At 48.4% G+C, this 23886-nt stretch overlaps 8 protein-coding genes across 8 annotated transcripts; 4 read left to right on the forward strand and 4 right to left on the reverse strand.

Annotated features, from left to right (window-relative positions):
- Positions 1–398: 398 nt before the first annotated feature.
- Positions 399–2109, reverse strand: F5891DRAFT_98429 (glycoside hydrolase family 18 protein). Its single transcript, XM_041377418.1, has 5 exons — positions 1817–2109; positions 1667–1754; positions 1468–1613; positions 756–1404; positions 399–695 (listed from the first exon to the last, which is right to left on the reverse strand). The coding sequence occupies exons 1-5, from the start codon at positions 1993–1995 to the stop codon at positions 519–521; spliced, it is 1239 nt and encodes a 412-aa protein (XP_041228932.1). The 5' UTR covers positions 1996–2109; the 3' UTR covers positions 399–518.
- A 1681-nt stretch (positions 2110–3790) lies between these two features.
- F5891DRAFT_1171541 (P-loop containing nucleoside triphosphate hydrolase protein) lies at positions 3791–6892 on the forward strand. The gene is made up of 15 exons (XM_041365548.1): positions 3791–4374; positions 4427–4668; positions 4724–4779; positions 4839–4915; positions 4962–5030; positions 5087–5279; positions 5342–5438; positions 5490–5499; positions 5548–5765; positions 5821–5912; positions 5963–6018; positions 6071–6212; positions 6269–6396; positions 6450–6558; positions 6587–6892. The coding sequence occupies exons 1-15, from the start codon at positions 3970–3972 to the stop codon at positions 6799–6801; spliced, it is 2109 nt and encodes a 702-aa protein (XP_041228933.1). The 5' UTR covers positions 3791–3969; the 3' UTR covers positions 6802–6892.
- A 337-nt stretch (positions 6893–7229) lies between these two features.
- On the forward strand, positions 7230–9641 carry F5891DRAFT_1142177 (uncharacterized protein; the record flags this gene model as incomplete). Its single annotated transcript, XM_041364921.1, has 4 exons — positions 7230–7251; positions 7304–8203; positions 8256–8328; positions 8557–9641. Exons 2-4 carry the CDS (start codon positions 7697–7699, stop codon positions 9639–9641), a joined length of 1665 nt encoding a protein of 554 aa, XP_041228934.1. The 5' UTR covers positions 7230–7251; positions 7304–7696.
- A 972-nt stretch (positions 9642–10613) lies between these two features.
- On the forward strand, positions 10614–12099 carry F5891DRAFT_98582 (uncharacterized protein). The gene is made up of 9 exons (XM_041377654.1): positions 10614–10634; positions 10746–10870; positions 10926–11018; positions 11080–11190; positions 11248–11277; positions 11327–11392; positions 11448–11519; positions 11578–11643; positions 11707–12099. The coding sequence occupies exons 2-9, from the start codon at positions 10841–10843 to the stop codon at positions 12040–12042; spliced, it is 804 nt and encodes a 267-aa protein (XP_041228935.1). The 5' UTR covers positions 10614–10634; positions 10746–10840; the 3' UTR covers positions 12043–12099.
- A 260-nt stretch (positions 12100–12359) lies between these two features.
- F5891DRAFT_1019015 (uncharacterized protein) lies at positions 12360–13764 on the forward strand. Its single transcript, XM_041361065.1, has 3 exons — positions 12360–13017; positions 13076–13528; positions 13581–13764. Exons 1-3 carry the CDS (start codon positions 12761–12763, stop codon positions 13645–13647), a joined length of 777 nt encoding a protein of 258 aa, XP_041228936.1. The 5' UTR covers positions 12360–12760; the 3' UTR covers positions 13648–13764.
- Positions 13765–13828: 64 nt separating this feature from the next.
- Positions 13829–15236, reverse strand: F5891DRAFT_1276507 (uncharacterized protein). The gene is made up of 5 exons (XM_041370236.1): positions 15020–15236; positions 14768–14967; positions 14627–14719; positions 14392–14571; positions 13829–14332 (listed from the first exon to the last, which is right to left on the reverse strand). Coding segments are annotated over exons 1-5 (783 nt in total). The 5' UTR covers positions 15021–15236; the 3' UTR covers positions 13829–14023.
- A 1647-nt stretch (positions 15237–16883) lies between these two features.
- F5891DRAFT_1019019 (uncharacterized protein) lies at positions 16884–17822 on the reverse strand. Its single transcript, XM_041361066.1, has 2 exons — positions 17308–17822; positions 16884–17254 (listed from the first exon to the last, which is right to left on the reverse strand). Exons 1-2 carry the CDS (start codon positions 17790–17792, stop codon positions 17248–17250), a joined length of 492 nt encoding a protein of 163 aa, XP_041228938.1. The 5' UTR covers positions 17793–17822; the 3' UTR covers positions 16884–17247.
- Positions 17823–22139: 4317 nt separating this feature from the next.
- On the reverse strand, positions 22140–23849 carry F5891DRAFT_947518 (uncharacterized protein; the record flags this gene model as incomplete). Its single annotated transcript, XM_041374749.1, has 4 exons — positions 22140–23323; positions 23356–23490; positions 23540–23735; positions 23790–23849. Coding segments are annotated over 4 exons (1575 nt in total), but the record flags the coding sequence as incomplete, so codon positions are not given.
- Positions 23850–23886: the final 37 nt, after the last annotated feature.

The following is a 23886-nucleotide window of genomic DNA, read 5'->3' on the forward strand; positions in this document are numbered from 1 at the left end:
CCAACAAGTCATGCAAGTGGAAAATCTACAGAGATCGTATAAATATATTTAGTAGAATATTAATCGTGTGAAATCTACAAACTGACTGAACCGTGACAATCGAAGGTTTGAAGCACAAAACCTGGACCAACAAAACGAAGCCTTTACTTAATTCCGTCAATCATTATACCACAAGATTGGACTGTATTGTGTACATGTAGAGGAATCTACAAGGATATTGTGGTTAATCGAGGCATCGTTCATGAACGGAGTGACGAAAATTTCTGCCAGAATATTGTTGAATCTTGTCACTATTTTCGTAGTTCCCACTAGCTATGAAGCTGAAACTTCACATTCGAACTCCCTTCAGGATGCCTCCATTTGAACTGTAATCACAGTTTCTTGTGCAGCATCGGACAGAACGAAAATATACTATTAATTAGTATGTAGGGAATGTCAACGCATTTACGGTTAGAGAGCAACTGTAGTCCATTTTAGTAGCGACTGGAAGAGTGTATAGGGATGCTATCAGCAGCGTATTAATGCCCCATAGCTTCGCTGATAGAGTCTAGGAGCATATTGTTGTAATCACCACCAGCCTCCCACATTGTGAAACCGCGCAGTCCAGCCTCCTTAATGAACTTGCCCTTGGCAGCGAATGACTTGGGATTGTCATAGGAGATCATGACTTGTGAGGTCTCATTGTATAGATACGGCTGTAAAGCAGTAAAGTCAGCGCTACTGCTACAATATGTGATCGAGGATGGAAGTCTTACAGTCTCACTGCATCTGTCATATCTGTGGTAAATGCCATCAGCAGGCTTGCCTTCCTTGTTAAGGAAGCCGCCGTCCACAAGGCCCCAAAATCTGAAAGTGCCCCCTGGGCCTTGACTCACACCACAAACATCGGCACCACCGACTCCGTCATCCCACACATCACCCAAGGGCTGCTTCGAGGCGTCAAAAACGGGGTATGGAGCTACATTCTTCGTGCCAGGCTTGAAGGCGGCAGAGGGAGATACGCTGAACGAGTGGCCGTAGGTAGCAACTCCAAGTACAATCTTGTTGACCGGTATGCCTGCGGCAGTCCAAGCCTTAACTGCAGAAACGGCAGAGCCCTGTTGTCTTGCGGACGATGCGCAGGTGTCGTTCAACGGTGCGTTTGGCCCCACATGCTCAGACCAAGAGCCCCAAACGTCATAGTTCATCAAAGTGATGTAATCGAAGACCTTCGCAAAACCGGAGACGTCAGCAGAAGGATGTCCGCTAGCGTCCATGAAGGGTAGGAGGGATACCGCGGCTGAGAGTGTCAGCTTTGCCCCCACTGTGTTTTGGCGAAGCTCCTGGAGGAATTTGAGGAAATTGGTTGTGTCATTGACACTGACGGTATTGCAACCAACACCCTGCTTGCCGGGATATTCCCAGCTGTCGGAAATCAGGGACAGCTGGGGTCAGCGCATGAGTTTGGAGTTACAAATATCAACCTACTCGAACTGGATGCCATCAAGTTTGTACTTATCAGCAAAATCTGCCACGGTCTTGACAAATGCCGTCCTGTGGCTAGATGTGGCAACGCTAGAAGAGAACCAAAGACTCCCAGTCCAGCCTCCAAGACCAACATGAGCTGCAACACCCTGCACGTGGTTTAGACATCAATTTTAAAAGCGATAGACTCTCCTTGTCTCACATTTTTATGAGCTTCAGAAACGAACTGAGGAAGTAGATCGCCATTAGAGCCATCCAGGCTGAGACTGTCAACGCTTGAAGTGGGGATCCTAAAAGACACCATCACGTTGATCATCCCGCCAACGTGATAAGCTAACAACGGGAAACTTACGCAAACGAGTAGTACACTGTATTGTACTTTCCCCAATTCATTGAAGACAGCGGAAACCCATTGGTAGCATGCCAACCAGCATACCAAGTTCCTACGACAGGGGAAGTGGAGCGGGCAGTGAGCGTGCTCGCACTTGCAGCAGACAGAGCAAGAAGAGGCACGGCGAAGATGGACAACATGGCTAGCGAACTCGAGAGGCTGACGGAGATTGCGATTGTAGCGATAAACTCTTATAACTCCTCCGGCGTTGTCCTGCGCGACATCAAAATTTGATTTAGAAATTTGAAGATGCATCAATTCCATGCCATGCACCGGCCATCGCAGCTTGGTTTTGCTATGGAGCCATGTGGTTACTCGAGGGTATACGAGGATATGCGATGAGACAAATAGCAATTTTGGGTGATTTATCACGCGCGGAAATCACAGCAAGAAAGTGCATCAGCTTTTGAATGACCCATTAATGCATCATCAGCATCCAGTTCCAGTGAAATCCTGCAGGATGTAAACCGTGGCAGATGGTGGTCGGTGGTAAAGATCGCGCGCGCAAATCTGTGCGAATTTATGGGCATGCTAAGAAAGGAAATACTTTGTCCAGCGGTTTGGAGATGGGTTCATCACCTTGGAAGTAGGCGAGTCGCTAGCCATGGCCTGGCCCATCAAACAAATAGTCACAAGGTTTGAAGTAGCTAAGCCGAAGCCTCGTCATATTCTTAAACATTGAACCAATAAGGCCTGATTTATGAGGCTTAGCGGGTAGGACTGTGATTTGTGAACCACTTTACCTTATAATACTAGTATATTAAAACACCAAGTACTTGTTGCATCATTGGTGTCGGCTATGCCAGATGATTGACGCCAGTGGCGCGAAAAAGTATTAGTATGATGGGGTTGAAAGTCCAAATCATTGATAGTGGTCAAAATCGGGTCACCCAGGTGTAGCCTCGAGCTCAGGAAGTAGGCGCTGGAGAACATGGCATACAAGCCCAAGTGCTATCTGCAGGTTGTGCCTGAGGGTATGGAAATTAGGGCTCGACACGCGGCCCAGGTGCCCACCGGTGCAAGTTTGCACGATCACTGACGACGATGCCACAGCGGATGTAGATCCCCGAACTCCTGAGCGCGATATCATAGATGCCGAAGCGGTCGTGCGCACATAGTGACCGTCGCCACGACTCTGTACAGTATATCGGAGTAGCCATTCACCGCCGGTACTAGTAACACCTTCGATAGTCACATCCATAAGTAGAACAGATGACTTACAGAAGGAATGGATGACTAATACACGACCAGGCAGGACGGAACAACGTCGCATCTAATGATCAAAGGGGGATGCCACTGTAATGTGTGTCTGTTTTGCCCTGTCAGGTGAACTCATCATTCATGCGAGCCGTGTTGTAACGACAGCGTAAACTCATCTGAATCATGTCAGCCACCCGTCTTGCACCCGTCTGTTACATATTCAACCGGATGGAGCCGCTGCCAGCCGCAGAAATAGACCTGAAAACGAATTTATATATCGGCAGAAAAAATCAGGATGAATCATGAATTATTTGCCGTCTCCTTGCACAATGCACGTAGTAACGCATCGTCATCTAACACTTTATCATTCTGAATTATTCCAGAGTCCGTTGAAACTTGAAACCCACCCCAGGTGTCCAGCATATCAGACTACTCGCCTCTCAAAGACAAGCTACAGCTAAACAGAGTGATCTAAAATATACTGAGCTGGATCTCTATTATAATAACTCACTTAAATCTCGTAGGTCTGCCAATGCCATCCTTCACACCCACTCGATGATTCCTTCAAGTTAACAACCGCACTCCAGTCATTCGACAGAGGGCAAGAGTGCCCGTTACATCACGCAGTGTCTCGAGGATGCTTGGTTATATCCTTCGTGGGACTGCAGTTTAGCAAAACAGAGGCCGTGTCAAGCGTCTGATGGATTCCTGCTTGTATATGATATACATAAAGGTTTTCCTGAAGACCTAGTATCATAGGGTGTCACACCAAACAATGCACAAACACTGCAAACACTAGCCATTTCACAACTTGGTCACACTGCCCAAGACTTGGATTTAAATCACACTCTTCGGCTGGACAGAAAACGGTGGAGCGTTGAAACACGGCTTTGATGCTTAACTTGTGATAGAATATGCTGCAGGGCATCTACGTGTCAAATTTCCGAGTTCGAATCCCAAGTACCACTGGCAGGGTGCTGGCGTCTTGCCATAATAATGTCCGGCCCTTAGCGTTTTCGTCACAGACTCAACACATACTCTCCAGGAGAAGAACACATCCCTTTTCTATCCAGATCTCGCGTTTCTATGCAACTGAGACGCCTGTCAAGAAGGTCTCTGGGCTTAAGAGGTTCCTGCCACCTGCTTTGCAGCCTGCACCTGGAAGTAGCTCCTCATTCCGGAAAATCGTCGCACTGGCTAAGCAGGAGAAAAAGCCTTTACTACTTGCGGTGGGCCTGCTGCTGGTGTCCTCTTCAGTCGCCATGAGCGTTCCGTTCACGATCGGAAAATTGATAGATTTTTTCTCTTCTGCAAACCCTGTGAGTAAATTGACAGTGAGGGAATGACGCGGTTAACTCATCACGTGCGCAGGAAATACCATTCGGTTTGTCGATTGGGCAAGCCTCGGCAGCTCTTCTGATTTTGTTTACGACGGGAGCAACGTGCAATGCAGCGAGGTCGTTCCTCATGCGAATGTCGGGCCAGCGAATTGTTGCACGGTTGAGGGAGCGGGCGTATGCTGCAGCACTCAGACAGGAAGTCGAATTCGTGGAGAAGGGAGAGGGTGATGTCTTGAGCAGACTGACTGCCGATTCAAGCATTGTCGGGGAGAGGTAGGGTTTCGCAGTGCAATATCCGAGAAAGATCCATTCAAATTATTGCACGCAGCGTCACACAGAATCTTTCAGATGGACTGCGAGCCATCGTGATGTCGTCTGTTGGCCGTAAGTGTCGTATATACAGACGCGCTGTTGTTGCTCATGAATGGGCATATCCTCTTCAGTCGGTGCCATGTTTTACTTGTCCCCCACCCTAACTGTGATGATGTTGGGAATTGTTCCACCAGTATCTCTCGGTGCTGTGAGTGGAACTTCATTTTATTATAGCGGAATCTGAGCGCTTGCAGGTATTCTATGGTCGCTACCTCAAAAAGCTTTCGAACCAGACGCAAGAAGCGATGGGTGACATGACCAAGGTCAGCATTAGCTCCTTTCCCCCTTTTTTTCGCACATTTCTTCCATGATACTCCAGGTTGCACAAGAGTCGCTGTCGGCTCTACGGACAATTCAAGCCTTCAATGCGCGCGACCAAGAGGAGGGCAAGTTCCACGACCGGGTGACACGCATCCTTACGCTAGCCCGGAAGGAGGCGATTGCATCAGGAATCTTCTTTGGAAGCACTGGTTGGAGCGGAAATGTGACTATCCTTGGGCTGCTTGGATACGGTATGTGGCCCGTGCACAACTTCCTTGCATCTTGGTGAAAATCTCTAAATACATTTGTGTAGGGGGAACACTGGTTTCGCAGGGTGCGATCACTGTCGGAGACCTGACAAGTCTCTTGCTATATACCGTATATGTTGGCTCAGGTCTTCAAATGTTGACGTGAGTCCTTTTCCACTTATGATATGTCCACTGCAACACTGCCCTGCACAGTTCATTTTTCGTAGGTTTTCGATACTCTAACGGTCTCTATTAAACTGAGCGATAATAGTCATCCATTATGCGTGGGATCGGTGCGGGTACACGCATATTTGAGCTACTCGACCGCACGCCAGCGATTCCGCCCCATGGAGGGGTTGACGTCGACGCTTCGCGCTATGGCACGGTGAGATTCCAGAACATCGGGTTCGAATACCCCAGTCGGAAAGGCGTGCAAATCCTCGATGATTTCAATCTCGAGATCGGCGTCGGAGAGAGCGTGGCAATCGTGTAAGTCGTGCAAGCTAGCAGTCATTATTGGTACCACTGACCCTGGAGTATACAGGGGGAGAAGTGGTGGTGGCAAGTCGTCCGTACAATCTTTGCTTCTGCGGTACTACGATCCTGTGCGCGGGAAAGTGACCTTTGATGGTCAAGGTGGGTAGTGCCCATCTCGCCTCTTATGGAGCGTTAACGTCGCTGGATAGATATTCGTGAATTCAATCCTTCTTCATGGCGCAGCATAATCGGCATTGTTCCCCAGGCAAGTGCTTACTTCTGTATTTACATCCGCTCTTGTGATAACAGCCGTACAGGAGCCTGTCCTCTTCACAGGGACCATCGCATCAAATATTGCCTTCGGAAACAAGGATGCTACGCGCGAGGAGATCGAAGCCGCTGCACGCGAGGCAAACTGCGAGTTCATCTTTGGAATGCCGAAAGGGTTCGACACCGAAAGTTTGTGCCACCTTCTTCCTGCTTGGTGTGAATTATTTGACGATTCTTTTGTTCAGTTGGTCGTCTGAGCTTGAGTGGTGGACAAAGGCAGCGCCTAGCGATTGCCCGTGCGCTGCTGAAGAAGCCCAAAATTTTGGCGCTCGATGAAGCGACCAGCTCGCTTGATGCTGCGTCGGAACATAGGGTAAGATCCTTTACGCCCTACCTCAGTGACCTTATTCTAACAGGACCTCTCAGGTCAATGATGCTATTGACAAGATCCTGCGAGCACGACACACGACATGTCTGATCGTTGCACATCGCTTGTCAACTATTGCTCGCGCGGAGCGAATTGTCGTGCTTGAAGGTGATGCATCCTGCCTCTTTTATTCAAGATTTAACTAACGGGGAGGTTGTGCACCCAGATGGTCGGATAACAGAGTCGGGGACGTTTAAGCAACTTGTGAACTCGAAGGACTCGAGGTTCCGGACGCTGATGGCTGCGCAACTGAATGCGACTGCTGGAGATGCACCGGTACCAATCGCACCATCCACGAATCTGGATTCTGTGTCATCTGCACCGTTGGGATCTGCATTACCCCTTCCCTAGACTCAAACCTTTATGTACACAGGTATTTATTTAGATCATAGATGAATCACAGCCAGTTCATATGGAAAACATACATCTCATTTCGTGTGCCAATTGGGTATCAGCCTGATACTATTGTTGTTAAGCATGTTTTCAGCGCGGGGCGGACGTAGTAGGGCCGTCTGACGCGTCAGGTCCGAACAAACGTGCCGAGACTCTGACGGCTCCACTGCTTGCTAATATGAAATCATCGACAGCAACACGAGTCTCTGTTCAACAGGAACTTTGTCCAGAGCTTTTCGAGGATTAATATTATTACCCCAGGTAGTTTGTGTCCCCAGGACTCTACATAGATCAGCCCCAGAGTGGCTATAGCGCTACGCCGCGCACTTTGAGTCCCGAGTCACATGGGAAGATGCTGACGGAAACGAAGACAATGCTTGTCACGACTGAAAGCCCCATTGGCCGACTCTGGCTAGAAAAACACATCAGCTGACGGCCATCATCCAGGCAAAACACCTGCCGTCGGAGTATGATTCCAGTGTTCCACAAAAGTCAGAAACATTACGCCGGCCTCAGCTTGAAACTTCCGGGAGCGAGGCATGCAAATTTTGATTATCTCTACCTTCATCGATGATAACGTGAGTATCGAATTTTGATCTAGCTCGTCACAAGGCGTTTGCGCGGAGGTGGACTCCACTGCCAAGGCGCTGTATACGAAATTGCACTCGCCGATCAGTACACGGTTAGCGGAGTTCCAAGCACTGAGTGCTCCAAAATTTGAAGTGGTCTTATCGTTCACTTCACACGAAGCAGGTCCAGTAAGTGGAGGCCAAGTATAATAGCCAAGCAAGCCAAGGCCAAGTCTGTGACATAGTACGTGACAGTAAGTCACATTGTCTCTTGGAACTTGTTCATGATGCCGTCCACATGGCAAGAATGGCTTGCCCTCTTCTTCACTATTATCTTCCAGCTCTGTTCCGTCATGGCCCAAAACGATAGCAGTGGCTATGACCATGACCCTATTCTACAGTATAGACCCGCCTTCGTCGAGTCCTTACCAGTCCAGATCCTCCTGTCAGGCGTGGTCCTCACGCTTGTCGTCGTTCTGCTTCTTCACCTGCTTTTTACCGCTCAGTATCACTGGCCTCTAGCTCGTGTCAATTATATGCTACAGCTTACCGGAGTGGTAACTTTGCTTGCTTCCGTCACCGCTACTATCTATGTCATATTCTCCTCCAACGTAGAGGAGAGCCAGCACTGGCCGTACATGTTGAGCTATCTGGCTGTGGACATGCCAAATCACGGCGTCAATATAACGGGAAACAGCAATGATCCTACTGTGGTATATGCACACCGATGGTCACTTGCCGAGAGTGCTACGTGGACCGTAATGAATGCGACTACATCTATGGTCATACAGGTCAGTGCAAATGAACGTAGTCCACTCTGATTGTACCAATTATGTTATTTAGGTTACCCACATTCATTTTCTGACCTTGCTGTTTCCCTCAAACCTGGAGGCAAGACTCATTTTTGGCCTGCTTGGTGAGTGCGGCTGCAAAGCCCCTGCATCTATGTTCCAAATGTATCCTGTGTTCTTGTGTCTGGAATAAAGATATGTTTCGTGATTTCGTGATTTCGGGGATTATACCATTTATCGAAATTGGAATTTGGGGGTATTCTTTTTATGTGGGCACGAGTCATGGGCACTTTATATTCTGTATTCCGCACTATTCCCGCAATACTGATTACAACATTTCTGCTTGTAATCAGGTCCATTGGCAATCATATCCGCTGTGATGCAACTGCTCCCGATCTTCTACGATATGACCCCACTGCCACTCGCGGAGGACACCCGGAACGTGTGCAATGCAGCTTTGTCGTTGCTGTTCACTTCTGCACTAATAATCTGGGGCTTCTTTGTTAACCGGGAGGCGGCATGGCGCACCGATGGCGGGACGTCAGCCTTCGGTGCTGGCGCAATTGTTCTCGCTCTCATGTCGACCACGCTCAATTTCATCTACATACCGAGTCAAGACCAATATGGATGGATGCCAAAACTTATGTGGAGCGTGGTCATGTGGCAAAGTTTCCTTGGGTGGTGGTGGTGGGTTGGTTCTGGGATGGGCGTCGGCGAGCTAGAAGAGATGCTGATGAAGGAGGAGAAACGTGAAAGAAAGAGGAAACTGAGAGCACAGAGGAGGAAGGAGCAACGGGAGAAGGCCAAGACCATGTGGAAGGGTGTCACCGGTGCATTTACAACGAAGCGCGACCAAATCGAGAGCCGAGATTCCGGCGAGGGGCACGAAGTACTTGACAATTCTGAACCGCTGAAGGTTCTCGCTTCTGGCAATGCCCTGCCGACTGCAGGTTCAGTGACAAGTGGATCGTCAAGGGGCATGCTACCTCTACAATTTGTAAACAGATGGTACGCACGCTTGCGCCATGCACATCTTACCGCAGCGAGAATACAAGCTGTCGAGCGCGTGGAGCGCATACATCAAGTGTTCGGCCGTGAAGAGACCCGAAATGCGATGCGGGAACCTGGTGCCCAAGTTATCGGATGGGGACTAGGTAGCTATGGACTACGGGGCGTAGAGCGGGATCGGAGGGAAGGACAAGAGCTACAGATTAGGATTGAAGAGGACGATGACAGAAGTGATCCAGGCAGAATCGCAGAACCAGAATTACTGCCGCAGGACCAGTTCTTTCGGCGGCGTGGCTATCAACCTGAACTTCAGCCCCCGCAACATGTTCCACTTGCGCCAGAGACGGACCTTGGACTTGGGTGGACATCATTCTGGTGGTGGGGACCTCTTCGGCGGTGGCGTTTACGGGACTCGACGGCTTACAGGTGAGGAGGGCAGTTTGGTGCGAGAGGATGTTAGAGATGCCGTATGATCCGATGCAGTGTATTCCGTGCTTCTGATGTTTTCTATTGGCATTGATTTTCTTGGACCTCTACAGCTACACCGTTACACCAGCCACATTTTAGGCTACAACTCGCAGGCCATAAAAATCTCCCTTATCACAAGTTCCATTCGTGCCGTGGGCTATACCATCCCTTACTATTGTTCTAACATGCTTCATCAATATCTCGTGTACAATATCGACTTTCGGTAGAATATCTCGGCCTATAATAATTGTTTCTGTTTGGTCTCGCATCTTGTTGTGTTGATACTGATCGAAGCTGCTAGATTATCAGGATATCTCTGTGGAATTTAGGGTAAGCGGTGGATGAGCGGTACTTACTGACACCACTAGTATTGAATATTGACCTTCCGAGAAGCAATAAATGAGCCGCTTGCACTTCGAGTTCGACGCCATGGTTGAACACGCTCCTGCCACGTTTTCTCCAGAGACAGACAACCTGTGGTACGCCATTCTCTTCTTAGATACACTCACACTGTTAATCAAAAGACATGTATTCCACTGACAGCGAGTGCACGCTTTGTGTACAACGCGTTGGAAGGCTTCAAAAGTCATAGTACCAAAGGATGTTGTTCCTCGCTTCTTAAAGCAGCACTCACTACCTAAGACAATATGCTTAAGATGACGGCTGCGGAGATCAGTGTCCAAGGTGTGTTTTTCATGGCAATTCAGAAGTGAAGACGTGTTGTTCGGTTCTAGACACGCGCTTGAATTGCTGTACATCATGTTAGCCACGAGTCTTGACGACTTTTTGGGGAAAACACCTTGGTATTTGACCTGTTTTGATCTCTTCAAATGACATATTCTATAATTGATCAACGCAGATAAAGAGGATGCACGTGGATATAAATTGCTGGGCAAATCGCACGGCAAATCGCACTTCAGTACTGCAGACTGACCCACTCCCTGTCACTGGCATGGTTCGTCACACTAGGTCTCGCGGCTCCAGAAAGTGTGGGTTTTATCTACTGCAATTGACCGGACCACGATTAATAGTGTCTACGTGTTGGTAGCCTTACCCCAACGTCAAGGACTCCCTGTATTGGTAAGGCGGCCTTCGCAAGCTTCCATAGACAGCCTGTGCCACCCTCGGCTTCCTGTACGCTATCTCCATGCAGGGTTGAAAATGAATCCCCAGGTGTGCTGCAAGACACAAGTAAGCGTCTATCAAAACCTGAAGATATGGATTACAGCCTGATTGCTCCTCAAAGAGAATGATCAGAGAATTAGCTCTTCGTCACATCGATTTTTCGATACCGTATCTGGAGCAGCCTCAATCAAAATTAGATTTCTTCAAGAGAGAGGTAATATATTTGTGCAGAGTGCAACTACTTGGGGTGTCTGAGGCTGAAACATATCTTGTAGGTTCTACTTGACGCAGAGCTGTCGCACCTGATGCGCTATGAAGACACGTGGGCGGTGGAAGTGTTCCTTGGCATGATGTACCGTCGCCCAAGAATCACGAGAAATCTCCAGGTAATTCAAAAACTACATGGTTTGACTACCAGATTGATTGTTCTGATTTACGACCAGCGACTAGAGTCCGAACTACAAGTTACACAGGTTCTAACTTCTCCCTACTCCACTGACAATCATATAACACATGTTTCAGCCCGACCGCCAGAGACAATCAAACGTTTACTCTGACAACCTGGCTACTCAGCCTGAAGATGTACAGGTCTCCTATTTCGCTGATAATCATACTCCGAGTCCGGCTAACATACATGATATAGCATGAATGTCCAAGTCAAATGTCACTCACCGTTTGCTCTGGCAAACACAATACTCAGCCTGAGGATGTACAGGTTCTTCGCTATTCCACTGACAATTATGTTCGGAGTCCGCCTAACACACGCGATATAGCATGACCGTCCGCATCAAATACCATTCACCATGTTCTCTGACGATCAGGAGACTCGACCCGAAAATGTACAGGTTCCTCCCTATTCCACTGACAATTATGCTCTGAGAATGCTAACATACATGCTATAGCATGATCTTGTTTGTTCTGATTATCAGGCCACTCAGCCGAAGGATAGTCAAGTGAACACGTTTCGAAATGGTGGTGCCTCAGACACCACATCATGTCTGGCTCTGTTGTCAACCCTCCTGGCTTCAATGCCAGGCTTGCACCATTTCCATGCGATAATCACCGAGGCTGGCTTGTCCACTGACGAGCATGTGCACCATTTCTTCCAGATGTCATCTACCGGGAGGGAGAGATTCATCACGCAAGCACTCAAGGAGACCTCTACCCTGTTTGAGCGAGTTTTGATCATGGAAATTCTGGAAGAACTAAGAAGTGACATTCTAGTTGGTAGTTTATAACATCACAGTGATGGATTACAAACATGTCTGACATTTTTGTAGAGAAACTAACGGCTCGGCTCTGCGAGAAGTCACGTGATCTCCGTCGGGTGGAATCCCGTGGGCGGGCGCGCGTCGGTTGAGTTCGCGCCATCTGTTTTTCTCTCGCAAGCAAATGATGTGAATACAAGTACGAATGGAATACATAACGAGTTTGGCAGTGCAGCTGTTCTGCTTAAGCTATACGCTAAAAACTTGTACTAGAGGCAGGTCAAAGCTAGACGCTGGTACATCATAGTACTACTAAGCCCCCAGGAGGTGTGAGCCGTCCCCGACTAATTTGAGCGCTTGATCACATTATTTATTTATGTGGGAATGGCCGGCGGACTATATGCTGAATTGGTTCAGCCCAGTAACTTCACTGCTGCTGTACTTCAAGCTTCAAGCTTCAAGTTTTAGCTGTCGTGCTTGTCGACTCAGCAACTCACTTTATCAGATATAATATTCTATTCGTCACCGACAATGGCTCTCCTGTATTTTCAGAACGCTGCGAGTGGGTTTGAAATTGGACTCTCACGAGCTCCTACTACAGCCTGAGTACGCGAGACCTTGCGAGCATCATATAACAAAGCTATGTATATTTCCAGGCTGTCTCGCGTGCAGCTCCAAAGCCACGCAAGACACTACATAGCAATGCATTGCATCCATCTTCCCAACCCAGTCGCTGGTAACACCAAGCATGGAGGGTGTCCTACAGTGGTTACGCGGCCATCTAGCCAAGTCTCAAAAGCTTCTACGGCTACTGCAGCAGCACACTGTCCGTCTGGCCTGCTTCATATTATTTCTCGCTGCATTCCTCTTTCTCTTGGTCGGGTTATCTTTACCAATTATCAAGCCAATCATGATCATCAAAGTTTCAGCAATAAATTCTGTTGATCCCGTCTCAAATGCAATCACAGAACTGCAATTTGGAGTATGGGGTGTCTGTGCACTGAGGTAGAACATTTACTTTGACCAAATTTTGCCAATTGTTTCCTCATCTGCCACATTTCAGTATCCTTAACGGTGTCAGAGCACAAGAAGCATGCTATGGCCTACAGTTGGGATACACCGTTCCTACAAGCATTTTGTCTCTGGTTGGGTTCTCCTCTAAGCTCGCAGATGTGGCAAACTCGACCCTCCTGACTATACTTGTGTTGCATCTCGTCAATGCAGCACTCTCGACCGTCGCCTTGGTGTTGTCTCTTTTACTTCGCTCACACTTAATCGCAACAATCGGACTCATAGTCGCCACAATAACAGCAGTTGTTTCGACTGCTGTTTTTGCTGCAAACGTTGCTCTGGTTGTCGGCGTTAGAAACAACGTCGACTCCCTTTTCCCTGGGAGCGACTTCGCTGTAAGCTTTGGCAATGGCTTGTGGATGGTACTAGCGGCGGTGCTTTTGGCTTGGATGGCAATTATCATGCTGTCAGCACAACGATGTTTATGCTGTAGTGCGAGTCGACGGTAAGTTTACAGGAATTTCTGTGTGACGCCATGATTTTCATCTGTCGATTAGCCCAAAACCAAAGGCGCCCAGATCTGTTATATCTGAAAAGAACAGTATGGAGAAGGTCTTGTTCTAAAATGGACAATTCTGCCATGTCCGACAAGTTACGAGTACAATGTCGATGACCGCGATAATGATTCTACCAATATTCTGTATATATCGACAATTATTGATCGCAGCGGCATTTTAACCAGCATCTGTATAAACATCCCCTGTTGTGAGACCCCCAGTGTCGGTAATGTGTGAGAGCAGTAACACTACGATCTCGCCATGACCCACCACGCCTTTCCGAGATCAAAGAATCTTTTGATTCCCAACGTCGTAAGGGAGAGAATGCTGCCGATTGGCAAAACAGAGCCACCCACAAAATGCAAGTAGAACTCGATTTGAAGGAAAAAATATCATATAAGTGTGAAGCTTAAGACTAAAAGATCATAAATTTGGGATGGTCGCTAATTCACCTCTCCAAGTTTGATATTCAAAGCCTGGATCTGGAGAGCGCTCATCTTCCCCATCAATTCTCTCTCGAAAAAATCCTTTCGCACACCAGGAGCCCACGACCTCACAACAACCAGGTCCGCTTCGCTGCTGATCCCTAATTCCTCAAACGCGGGGAGGAAGTGGCTAATGTCAGGGTTAACAGTCTTGAGAAAGTTCTCGACAGTGACATTGTCGTCATTCGCCGCATGAGGTTGTACAAAGTCGTGATCTTCATAAGGTGGAGGTGGACCACCGGGAGCGGGTGGCAAGCTCGCACCATGCTATGGCGCAAAAGGATAAGCGGCACTATTCATTGGCAGTATGGGCGCAGGTACTTTACCTCTGAGGCAGAGCTCTTAACACGAACAGTTTTGGGGGCGGGCCTTAATTTCGTTATCTTGGCTCTGAAGGCGTGACGCTTGGCATACGTTTTCTTGGATAAGTAATGTTCGATGTAAAGCTCTACAGGCCACTGTCCATCGGTGTACTTGGATAAAAATGATGCCAGTTCCTCGCGAGCCTGAGGAGGTGTTAGATAGTCCATATAACTTACTGGTAGAAAAAAAATAGCTTACCCAGTCCAAATATATTGCCCAGATGTCTGGGACTTGCTCGTGTATGAACCTCTCGCAATCAAGCATCATAACTGCTTGATCGCGGAGAATTTTCTGTTATTGAAGATGAGCGATGCACGATAATGCGCAATCACTATTTACCTTGAATTCTTCGAAGACCGGCTGACTTACGTCCATTGCACGGATGATGTTTTCTTGGGGACCAGATACTAACTTGCGAAATTCCGCAGGCGTCGGTCGTGGTATGGTGCGATGGCCGTCACCGGCAGCTGATTCGTTACTCTGATGTTGCATCCTGTATGCACTGCCCAAGGGAGCGGGCTTCATTCCAGTGGAGACCACTTGCGAAGACCAGATCAGCAGGGGAGGGGGGAAAGGAAGGGTGTCACTCACTTGCTATCGATGGCGAGTTCAAAGAAGGGTAGAAAGATTTATAATGGAAAGTTACCCGTGGATACTGGTCCTACTGGATCTTTCCAGCAACCCTACCTTTTTCCGGGCGAAATAAACCGAGAGAACGGGTGATGCGCATGCAGGCAGTCACAGATTGTGACTTGGGCGCTGTGCTTTCGTCCCTATCATGGAATCACTTTGAAATACGAACTGTACAAATATATCAGTAAAACCACGCACCTTTTGGCTCCAGGTAATGTCGTTGTTTTCATAGCCATTCATCTCCTCGTCATAGCGCAAGGTATGTTGGATACAAGGGAATCATCATCGAATTCGAGCCGTCCCTCACCTTTCAAAAATTATCCAAAAGTGAGTCTGCAGCGTGTTTGTTTTTGTGCTGAATATGTTTGCGAGACGCCATTCGAGCTGCTATGGGCTTCTTATTCCTACCGACCGCGTCAACCAGTCCGCCCGCCCCTGTTGAAGTCAGTTACATCAATTGTTCTGCCTGCGACACCTGCCAGTGGGCCATAAATCGGCGCATTGATCGTGTCGGAACTGGCTCTAGCTATTGTGAGATAGTCAACACTGATGAAGAAAAGATACAAGATGCGTGCTATCAATACGCATCAACTGGCAATGTTCTCTCGTTTAAATATCAGTCCAATCAAGATAAAACGACTTTCTTCATTCAATATAGTCTGCTAGAGAATACTAAGTGAGTCCTCGTTACAAGCCATAACAATGGACGCTACAATGACATTGGTTGGATAGCACACTCACGCCATAATACCCTCTCATCGGGAATTTGTTTTACCCTGGGCCTCGGGGTAGAGCTCCAGAACGTAGTATACACCTGTCCATATCCGTCCAACTTCATCTCTTAGCTGCAGCTTCTCGTCCTCTCGATACGCGCCACTCATCAGTGAGGCCACCTTTGACAGCCTTAGCCTCAAAAATGTCCCCCGCTGTTTCGAATGCAGCATTGTTGGAGGAAAGGAACCCATGGTGCCAACTCGTGTGAGCTAGTTGAGCACGGGCTGGGATACAGCAAATTCAAACACGACTGAGGCAGAGGATACAGAGTAGGTTCAGTAACGGCCATCGGGAAAGACTTTGGAGGTACAGGGTGCCCATGGTCGGACAAGGGCTCGAAGTGAAATATGAACAATAACATGCAACAGTATTGTTGTCGACTCCACAAATCATTGCAAGACCGGTGTCGTCACGTCAGAGGATAGAAGGCAAGGGTGGCTGTCGATGGGCCTCCAAATAAGGACCGCCTCTGCTCTGCGGATCAGGTCGCACAACAGCGTCCAACTCGGCGGCGGCGGCGAGCTCTGCACGTCATGTCGTAAATGGCTTTCGCCTTCACGGCTGCTTCTGTTATCTTCCTCAAATATCTTTATAGCAAACTTGAAGATGTTGCGGCGGCGGCGTCATGCTCTTCAGACTCCTTGAGCGTATCTTGAACACGGTCTTTTCAATATTTCCTCGGTTGGCAAAACATCCATGAATTAGTTCGTAGACATCATTCGCGATACTTGCAACGATAGCCTCAGTTGCAATACCTTCTTGTGCGCCTCGCCATACTTGAAGTTCAAGAGTTCACGTTCCCCAGAGGAACATTTTCCGTGACCAATGGTACTCGAAGATCCGGATGCGCTACCGATTCGCGTTGGAAACGTCGTGGCTGCTACAGCAAAAAAATAGTGCTTTGCGAAGACAATCCTTTCAGATGGCTTCGAGCCAGAGGGGGACTGGAGGCGGTACGTCGTGGATTTAATTAAGGAATACTCAGTGATTCACTCGTGTGAATTTGTTTACTCGGTTGCTAGTCACTGGCGCTGTTTGGTGACCTAGTAATACTACTACTTCCATTGAATGGCATCCTTACTATCAAACACACGACCAATCCAAGGAGTTAAAATCATCACGCAATGCTGGTGGCTGGTGATGTCGCAGTTTGGAGACCGTAGCACATACGTTGTGTTTAACGGTGTTAACCCCCCCAAAAGCCACCAACGACTTCTTCATCGACCACATAGTTGCATGTCTCTGATTCGATTATAGACAGAGAATGAAGCAGACAGCTTGTGTGGTTGGCACCTTCCGCAGAACTATCAAACTACTGTGTCGCTTTTCTCAAGATATGTACACTCCAATTGTACTCGACGAAGTGTCTCAGGCATCTCCGAAAATTAATCACCAGAACGAGATCATCGTAATCAAGAGCTACAATAACCGAATTAATTGACTGCGAACAACGGAGAGCACTGCAAACTCACTCCTTGCGACAACGCTGCCAGCGTGTCCCATGTGTCATGTGACGAAAATCAAGCTCAACACCACCTCTGGGTATCAATAATGCAGTCCGAGAATTATAGAATGGTTCTCGAGAACCAGGTGGCACCCAGAATAATAGCTGTTTATTTGGTCCTGATACCCATCCATCGGCTCCCAGCAGAAACGTGTGGTCGTCATGAGAAGTGCCTGCGAGTAGCTCAGCAGTGTCGCACAGTGCATGTGCCGAGTTGGATGAGAAGGAAATAAAGTCATCGTTCACGGTGTTGGGTGTGGCGATGGCCGCTGTTGGATGTGGGATGCAACTGCCGTGCAGGGAGGATGGTGAGTGGTCTTCTTCGGCGGGGTCCTGCAATGACTTCCTAATCGTTGCATACCAGAGCCGGACTGTCCCATCGAATGAACAAGAAACGATGTGAGTACCATCCGGCGAGAATGAGACTGATGTGACCGAAGAAGTGTGCCCCATCAATGGCTGACCAATTGGCTCCCCTGTCGCTGCATCCCATAACCGGACAGTCGTATCGAGCGAACCAGAGACGATGCGAGTCCCATCTGGTGAGAACGATACTGAGTAGACCCAATCAGTGTGCCCCTTCAAGGGCTCACCGACTGGCTGCCGCGTTTCTGCATCCCACAAGCGGATAGTCCCATCACGCGAACCAGAAACAATGCGAGTCCCATCCGGCGAGAACGAGACTGAGTTGACTGAGGAAGTGTGCCCCCGCAAGGGTTCACCGATTGGCTGCTTTGTTCCTGCATCCCACAGCCAGATAGTCTTATCATCCGAACCAGAGACGATGCGAGTTCCATCCGGCGAGAACGAAACTGACTTGATAGAAGAAGTGTGTCCCTTCAAGGGCTCACCGACTGGCTGCCCCGTTCTTGCATCCCACAGCCGGACAGTTTCATCATCCGAACCTGTCACGATGCGACTTCCGTCCGGCGAGAACGAAACTGACCTCACCAAATAAGTGTGTCCCCCCAAGGGCTCACAGATAAGCTTTCCCGTTGCCACATCCCACAACCGAACAGTCCTATCTGCAGAACCAGTTGCGATGGGAGTCCCATCCGGAGAGAACGAGACTGAGATAACCCAATCAGTGTGCCCCAGTAAGGGCTCACCAACTGGCTGCCCTGTCGCTGCATTCAACAGCCGGACAATGCCATCCTTCCAACCAGTCGCGAAGTGGGTCCCATCCGGCGATAGCGAGACTGAGGTAATGGAAGCAGCGTGCCTTCGCAATAGCTGACGAACTGGCTGCCCTACAGCTGCATCCCACAGTCGGACAGTGGTATCTGTAGAACCAGTCGCAATGCGAGTCCCATCCGGAGAGAACGAGACTGACATAACTGGAAACCCCGTGTGTAGGGAAACACTCAGAACGGAACAGACAAAGCGTGGACAGGTCGTGGATTGACGGTGCGGTCAGAAGTAGATAAGATACAAGGCAGCAGCGCCACATGATTATGAACCAATCAGCCAAGCCAAACATTCGCAAGCAAGTGCGTAGTAAGCATCCAACTTACACTCACATCGGGGTGAACGATATTTAAAAGAGGTTTATATGTTGTACAAAATGTGAAAACAATATTTGATATTTAAACTAACATAAAGATGGGTGCACGACTTCAAATTTTGGTGGTGTTTTGTGTGTCATCCAAAATATCAAATATTCACAACCATATTCCCACAGACAATATGTCAACAAATATAATAAATATAATCAGATTTTCCATGTCTGCTTCAATTTAAAGTTTGATTCTTACATAAAACTTTGGAGAAAACTTGAAGTTTTGCCAAAGCTTGACATTTAAATCGAGTTTTAATGTCATGTCATCTGTAAAACTTCAAGTTTTCTCCAAAGTTTTACATGGAAATTGAACTTTAAGTTGAAGCAGACATGAAAAATCTGACTATATTTCTTATGTTTGTTGACATATTGTCTGTGGGAATATGGTTGTGAATATTTGATATTTTGGATTACACACAAAACACCACCAAAATTTGAAGTCGTGCACCCATCTTTATGTTAGTTGAAATATTAAATATTGTCTTCACATTTTGTACAACATATAAACCTCTTTTAAATATTGTTCACCCGATGTGACTCCTCCACCCTATGACGTTGCAGCTTCTTGTTCTCCTAACCAGATGTCCAGGGCCTCCGTTTCTTCAAGCTCTCTTCTCGGAAGCCACTCGTCCGCCTCTGGTCCCTCTCCCTGCCATCTAACCAGGTACTGGGTACCCCTCCCTCTCCGTCTTTCATCGACGATCTTTTCGATGAAACACTCGACGTTGCCTTCTGCCGTGACGACGGCACCTGGACGTTGTTGTTCACGATTGGGGAATAGCGAAGTGTTGTTCTGATGGTATTCGCGCAGTTGTGAAACGTGGAAGGTGGGGTAGACGTTCATCGTTTTGGGTAGATCCAGTGTATACGTGGAAGACTCCGAATGACAATCAGTGATGGTGTATGGTCCATCAAATCTGGGCATGAACTTAGCTACGCGACGTTTGCCCTTCTGTAGGTATTCCCGTCTCCTGTTCTTTGTGGCGAGAAGGACACGGTCTCCTACTTGGAAGTTAGGCTCGTCTGCGCGGTGCTGGTTCGCTGCTGATGCTTGGCTTGCTTTTGCAGCAAACAAGGAGTCTTGCGCCTCTAACACGTCTGTTTCTAGTCGCTTGATGAGAGTGTGAGCATCGAACTCGGTTTCTGACAAGTTGTCGTTGTGGACGAGTGGGGGAATGAGTCTGGGTGAACGACCAAGATGTAGTTGAAACGGAGAGAAACCGGTACTGGCGTTACATGTGTTCATGATACTGAATCGAACCTGCGGTAGTGCCCGTACCCAGCCTTTCTGGTTCCGTTCGACGTGGAAGCGAATGCATTGATTGAGCGTTTTGTTAGTGCGCTCACTAGCGCCGTCGGACTGAGGGTGAAAGGCTGTTGACGTTTTTAATTTAATACCCGTCAGTTGCGTTAAGGACTTCCAGAATGATGAAACAAATAGCTTGTCACGGTCTGAAACTATCTCCAGTGGCAGACCGTTTTCACAATACCATTCATTGAAGAACAGTTTCGCGAACTCCTGTGCTGTCACGTTTTCTCGACACGGTACTAAACGAACATCAGCGTTGAGACGATCGGTAATCGTAGCTACCATGTTAAAACCTTCGTCTTCAGGCAAGGGGCCCACAAAAAATCACTGCCGCCACGCATAACCGTTACACCAAAAGGTGAAATACTGAAAGCTTAGCTTTCAGTATCAGCGACGGTATATGTACTGATTATGAGAACTCAGGTAAGCCAGCGTGCTTACAATAACCCAATAAGTGTGCCCCAGCAAGGGCCTACCTACTGACTGCCCTGTTGCTGCATCCCACAGCTGGACAGTTTGATCATCCGAGCCTGTCACGATGCGGGTTCCATTGGGCGAGAACGAAACTGATCTCACCCAATCAGTGTGACCCTCCAGGGGCTCGCAGACAGGCTTCCCTGTCGCCGCGTCCCACAGTCGGACAGTCATATCTGCAGAACTAGTGGCAATACGAGTCCCATCCGGAGAGAATGAGACTGATAAGACCGAAGAAGTGTGCCCTTTCAAGGGTTCACTGGCTGGCTGCCCTGTTGCCGCTTCCCACAGTCGGACAGTGTTATCGTGTGAACCAGAAGCGATGCGAGTCCCATCCCACGAGAACGACACTGAGTTAACCCTCTCAGTGTGCTCTTGTAAGGGTTCACCAACTGGTTGCCGCGTTGCTGTATCCCATAGTCGGACAGTCCTATCATATGAACCTGTCACGATGCGAGTTCCGTTTGGTAAGAATGCGACTGACTTCACCGGCCCAGTATGTCCCAATAAGGGTTCACCAATGGGCCGACACGTTGCTACATCCCACAACTGGACAGTGTGATCATCCGAGCTAGACGCGATGCATGTCCCATCTGGTGAGAATGAAACTGAGCGAACTGAGTCAGTATGCCCCAGCAAGGACTCGCCTACTGGTTGTCCCGTTGTTGTATCCCACAGCCGCACAGTGCGATCATCCGATCCAGTCGCGATGCGAGTTCCATCCGGCGAGAACGAGACTGACCTAACCCAATCAGTGTGTCCGCTGATCACCATCTGGACAGCCGTCCAGTTGATATCACGCCGAGATGCCAGATGAAGAGAGTTAGGAAACCGTGCGGTGAACATTTTGGATAGTGCAGAGTTAAGGGGAGAGAATGGCAGTGCTGATACGTAGAGATGAGGTGTACTGTGCAAGATGAGGCCACCGAAGATTTGGATAAACCTATGCACGTCCATTGCAGCAGACGAGGCTTCTTCGTATCCGGTGTGACCCTGTAATTGTGAATCCGTGTTAGCGAGCATGTTATCTGACGATCAATAACCACGTGCTCACCTTCAGCCACTTGGCGATAAGCGGGAGGGCGGGGACTATGCCGCTGAGCGCATTGATAAGGCCAAGTGCCTCGAGCCAGAAGAACAGTCGCTCATGGTTGAAGAAGGATTTTATTTCTTTGGCAAGGTCTGGATCGAAGTCAATTGCTTGTACATGGACAGGCCAGGATCGGCAGGCATAGGATAGATGTGGGGGGATGCATTTTTCAACTCGTTCTCGCAGACCGGGATCTTCGGAGTTTGGGAGATACGATGATTTTAGATCGCAAATATTGAGAGAAAGTTCATATTCCATCACTCGAAGCGATGCGAAAGCAAGGTCTCGATGTGCCTTCGACACGTCAACGAAGAACTCTCCACTGCATTCGCGGTCTGTAAGGAAATCACGGAAGGAGGTATGAAGGGGTCAGATGGGGGTGGATGAGCCGGCGGTGCCACTGAGGAGGGATCCCATATGTTTGACCATGACTTGCACTTCGTAATGCTCGCTATTGTCTGGAAATCGGTTCCGCATAACATTCAGGGACTCCAAAGAGAGGGGTTCAGCTGCACCAAGGATTTGTCCCATCACAGAACGAAATCTCGTTAGCTGTTTGTGCAGAGACGTAGAACGGGGAGATTGGTCTATTCGCATGATCTCTGTCAAAATAAAATCATACATATCATACAATAAGTTTTCCCGCTCAGCGGGAATGCGGGATACCACAGCATCGAAGGACTCGGATGAAGATAAGCCAGGAGGGGGTGCTTTGATGGATTTACAAGCAAGATGTGCCCACTCAAACAGGCCATCAGCTTTCTTAGCAAGCACTGGAAACTGTGTGTCCCCAAAATCCGAAAACTCTTCCAACTGGTTCGATATGTAAGCATGAATGTCGCGCTCTGCGATGGCTGATGAAATGTCGTCCATGGACATCCGTCGAATATGTTGAGTACCTGCAAACGCTGCTTCTATATCATGGAGTGGGCGAGAAGTAACGATGATCTGGAAGTTTTTCGGAAGTTTCGTGACATGAGTGATGGTGGGATCTCGAAGTTTACCGGCAAGAATGCGTAGAAGGTCGCTGCGTGTCTCCACTGCCTTGCCACTTTCGTCTAGTGCGTCAATAATGATCACAACAGGCCCTACAGGTGACTCAGAAAGCTTCCCTAGCGGTTCAATAAGAAGCTCCTGCCACTGCTGTACGATATCCGCTGTAGTCTTGAGCGCATTTGCGTTCCGGACTGCGTCTGCTAACGCTTGTCTCATCTGGGGATGACAGTCGGCCAGGTCGCGCGCAATGGTAGAGAAGACCTTTTTATGGTGATCGTCCATGTTTTGGTCGAAGCAGTAACAAGAACCGAGTCCGCCCACCCCAATGAATGAGCTAGCGATCGTGTGAGCGATGGCTGATTTACCCGTTCCGGCAGGGCCAGATAGCCATAGCACGCGTGGAGCATCATCTCCACTGTCGTTGATCCATCTCATGATGTTGGAGAGAATGTCCGTGCGCGTCCCTGGCAGACATCGTTTCCTAGTATCTAGTCCTGCGGCCTCCGCATAAGCCATACCACTGAGGTCCAGTATTTCACCTGTAAAAGTATAAATGACTGTCGAGCCAGAAGCAAGTCCGAATCCTTACCTGTATGGTGGATGTAGATGGCTACGTCGCGAGCAACTTGGTCCCGGAAGTTTTGCATAAGCGCATCCAACACGTTATTATACCGTTGTATCGTGTCGTCTGTTTCCGAAAGAACGTTCTTTCCAAGTCTCTTCCCTATGATAAAATTGAAAATCTGCAGTGAAACGACTTGTTGGAGACTCACAAAAGTTTTTCTTCTCTGAATAATTCCTGATGAAATGCGCACATTCAAGGGTCTGTTGAGAGATCTGTCCCAAAATGGTGCTCATCGACGAAATCTGATCAAGTGTGTCGTCTTGCGTCATGAAGCTGTACACTTGACCCAACTTCTTGTAGAGGTCGAGTATCGCTTCGTCGCGATCTGCTTGAGCAAGAATTATCTGCAAGCAGAACAACTGAGCAGGAAGTGTGAATAAGAGCAAAGAAAAACATACTTTGGATGCGCAAGATAGCACACCCAATGCCATCTTTGCATATGGATGTACCTGCGGAACAGTATTAGTCCAGTTCTGATGAGGAGAGAGATCATAC

The sequence above is a fragment of the Suillus fuscotomentosus genome (genome assembly GCF_016647785.1).
Source record: "Suillus fuscotomentosus strain FC203 chromosome Unknown F5891scaffold_13, whole genome shotgun sequence".
Classification (NCBI taxonomy): domain Eukaryota; kingdom Fungi; phylum Basidiomycota; class Agaricomycetes; order Boletales; family Suillaceae; genus Suillus; species Suillus fuscotomentosus.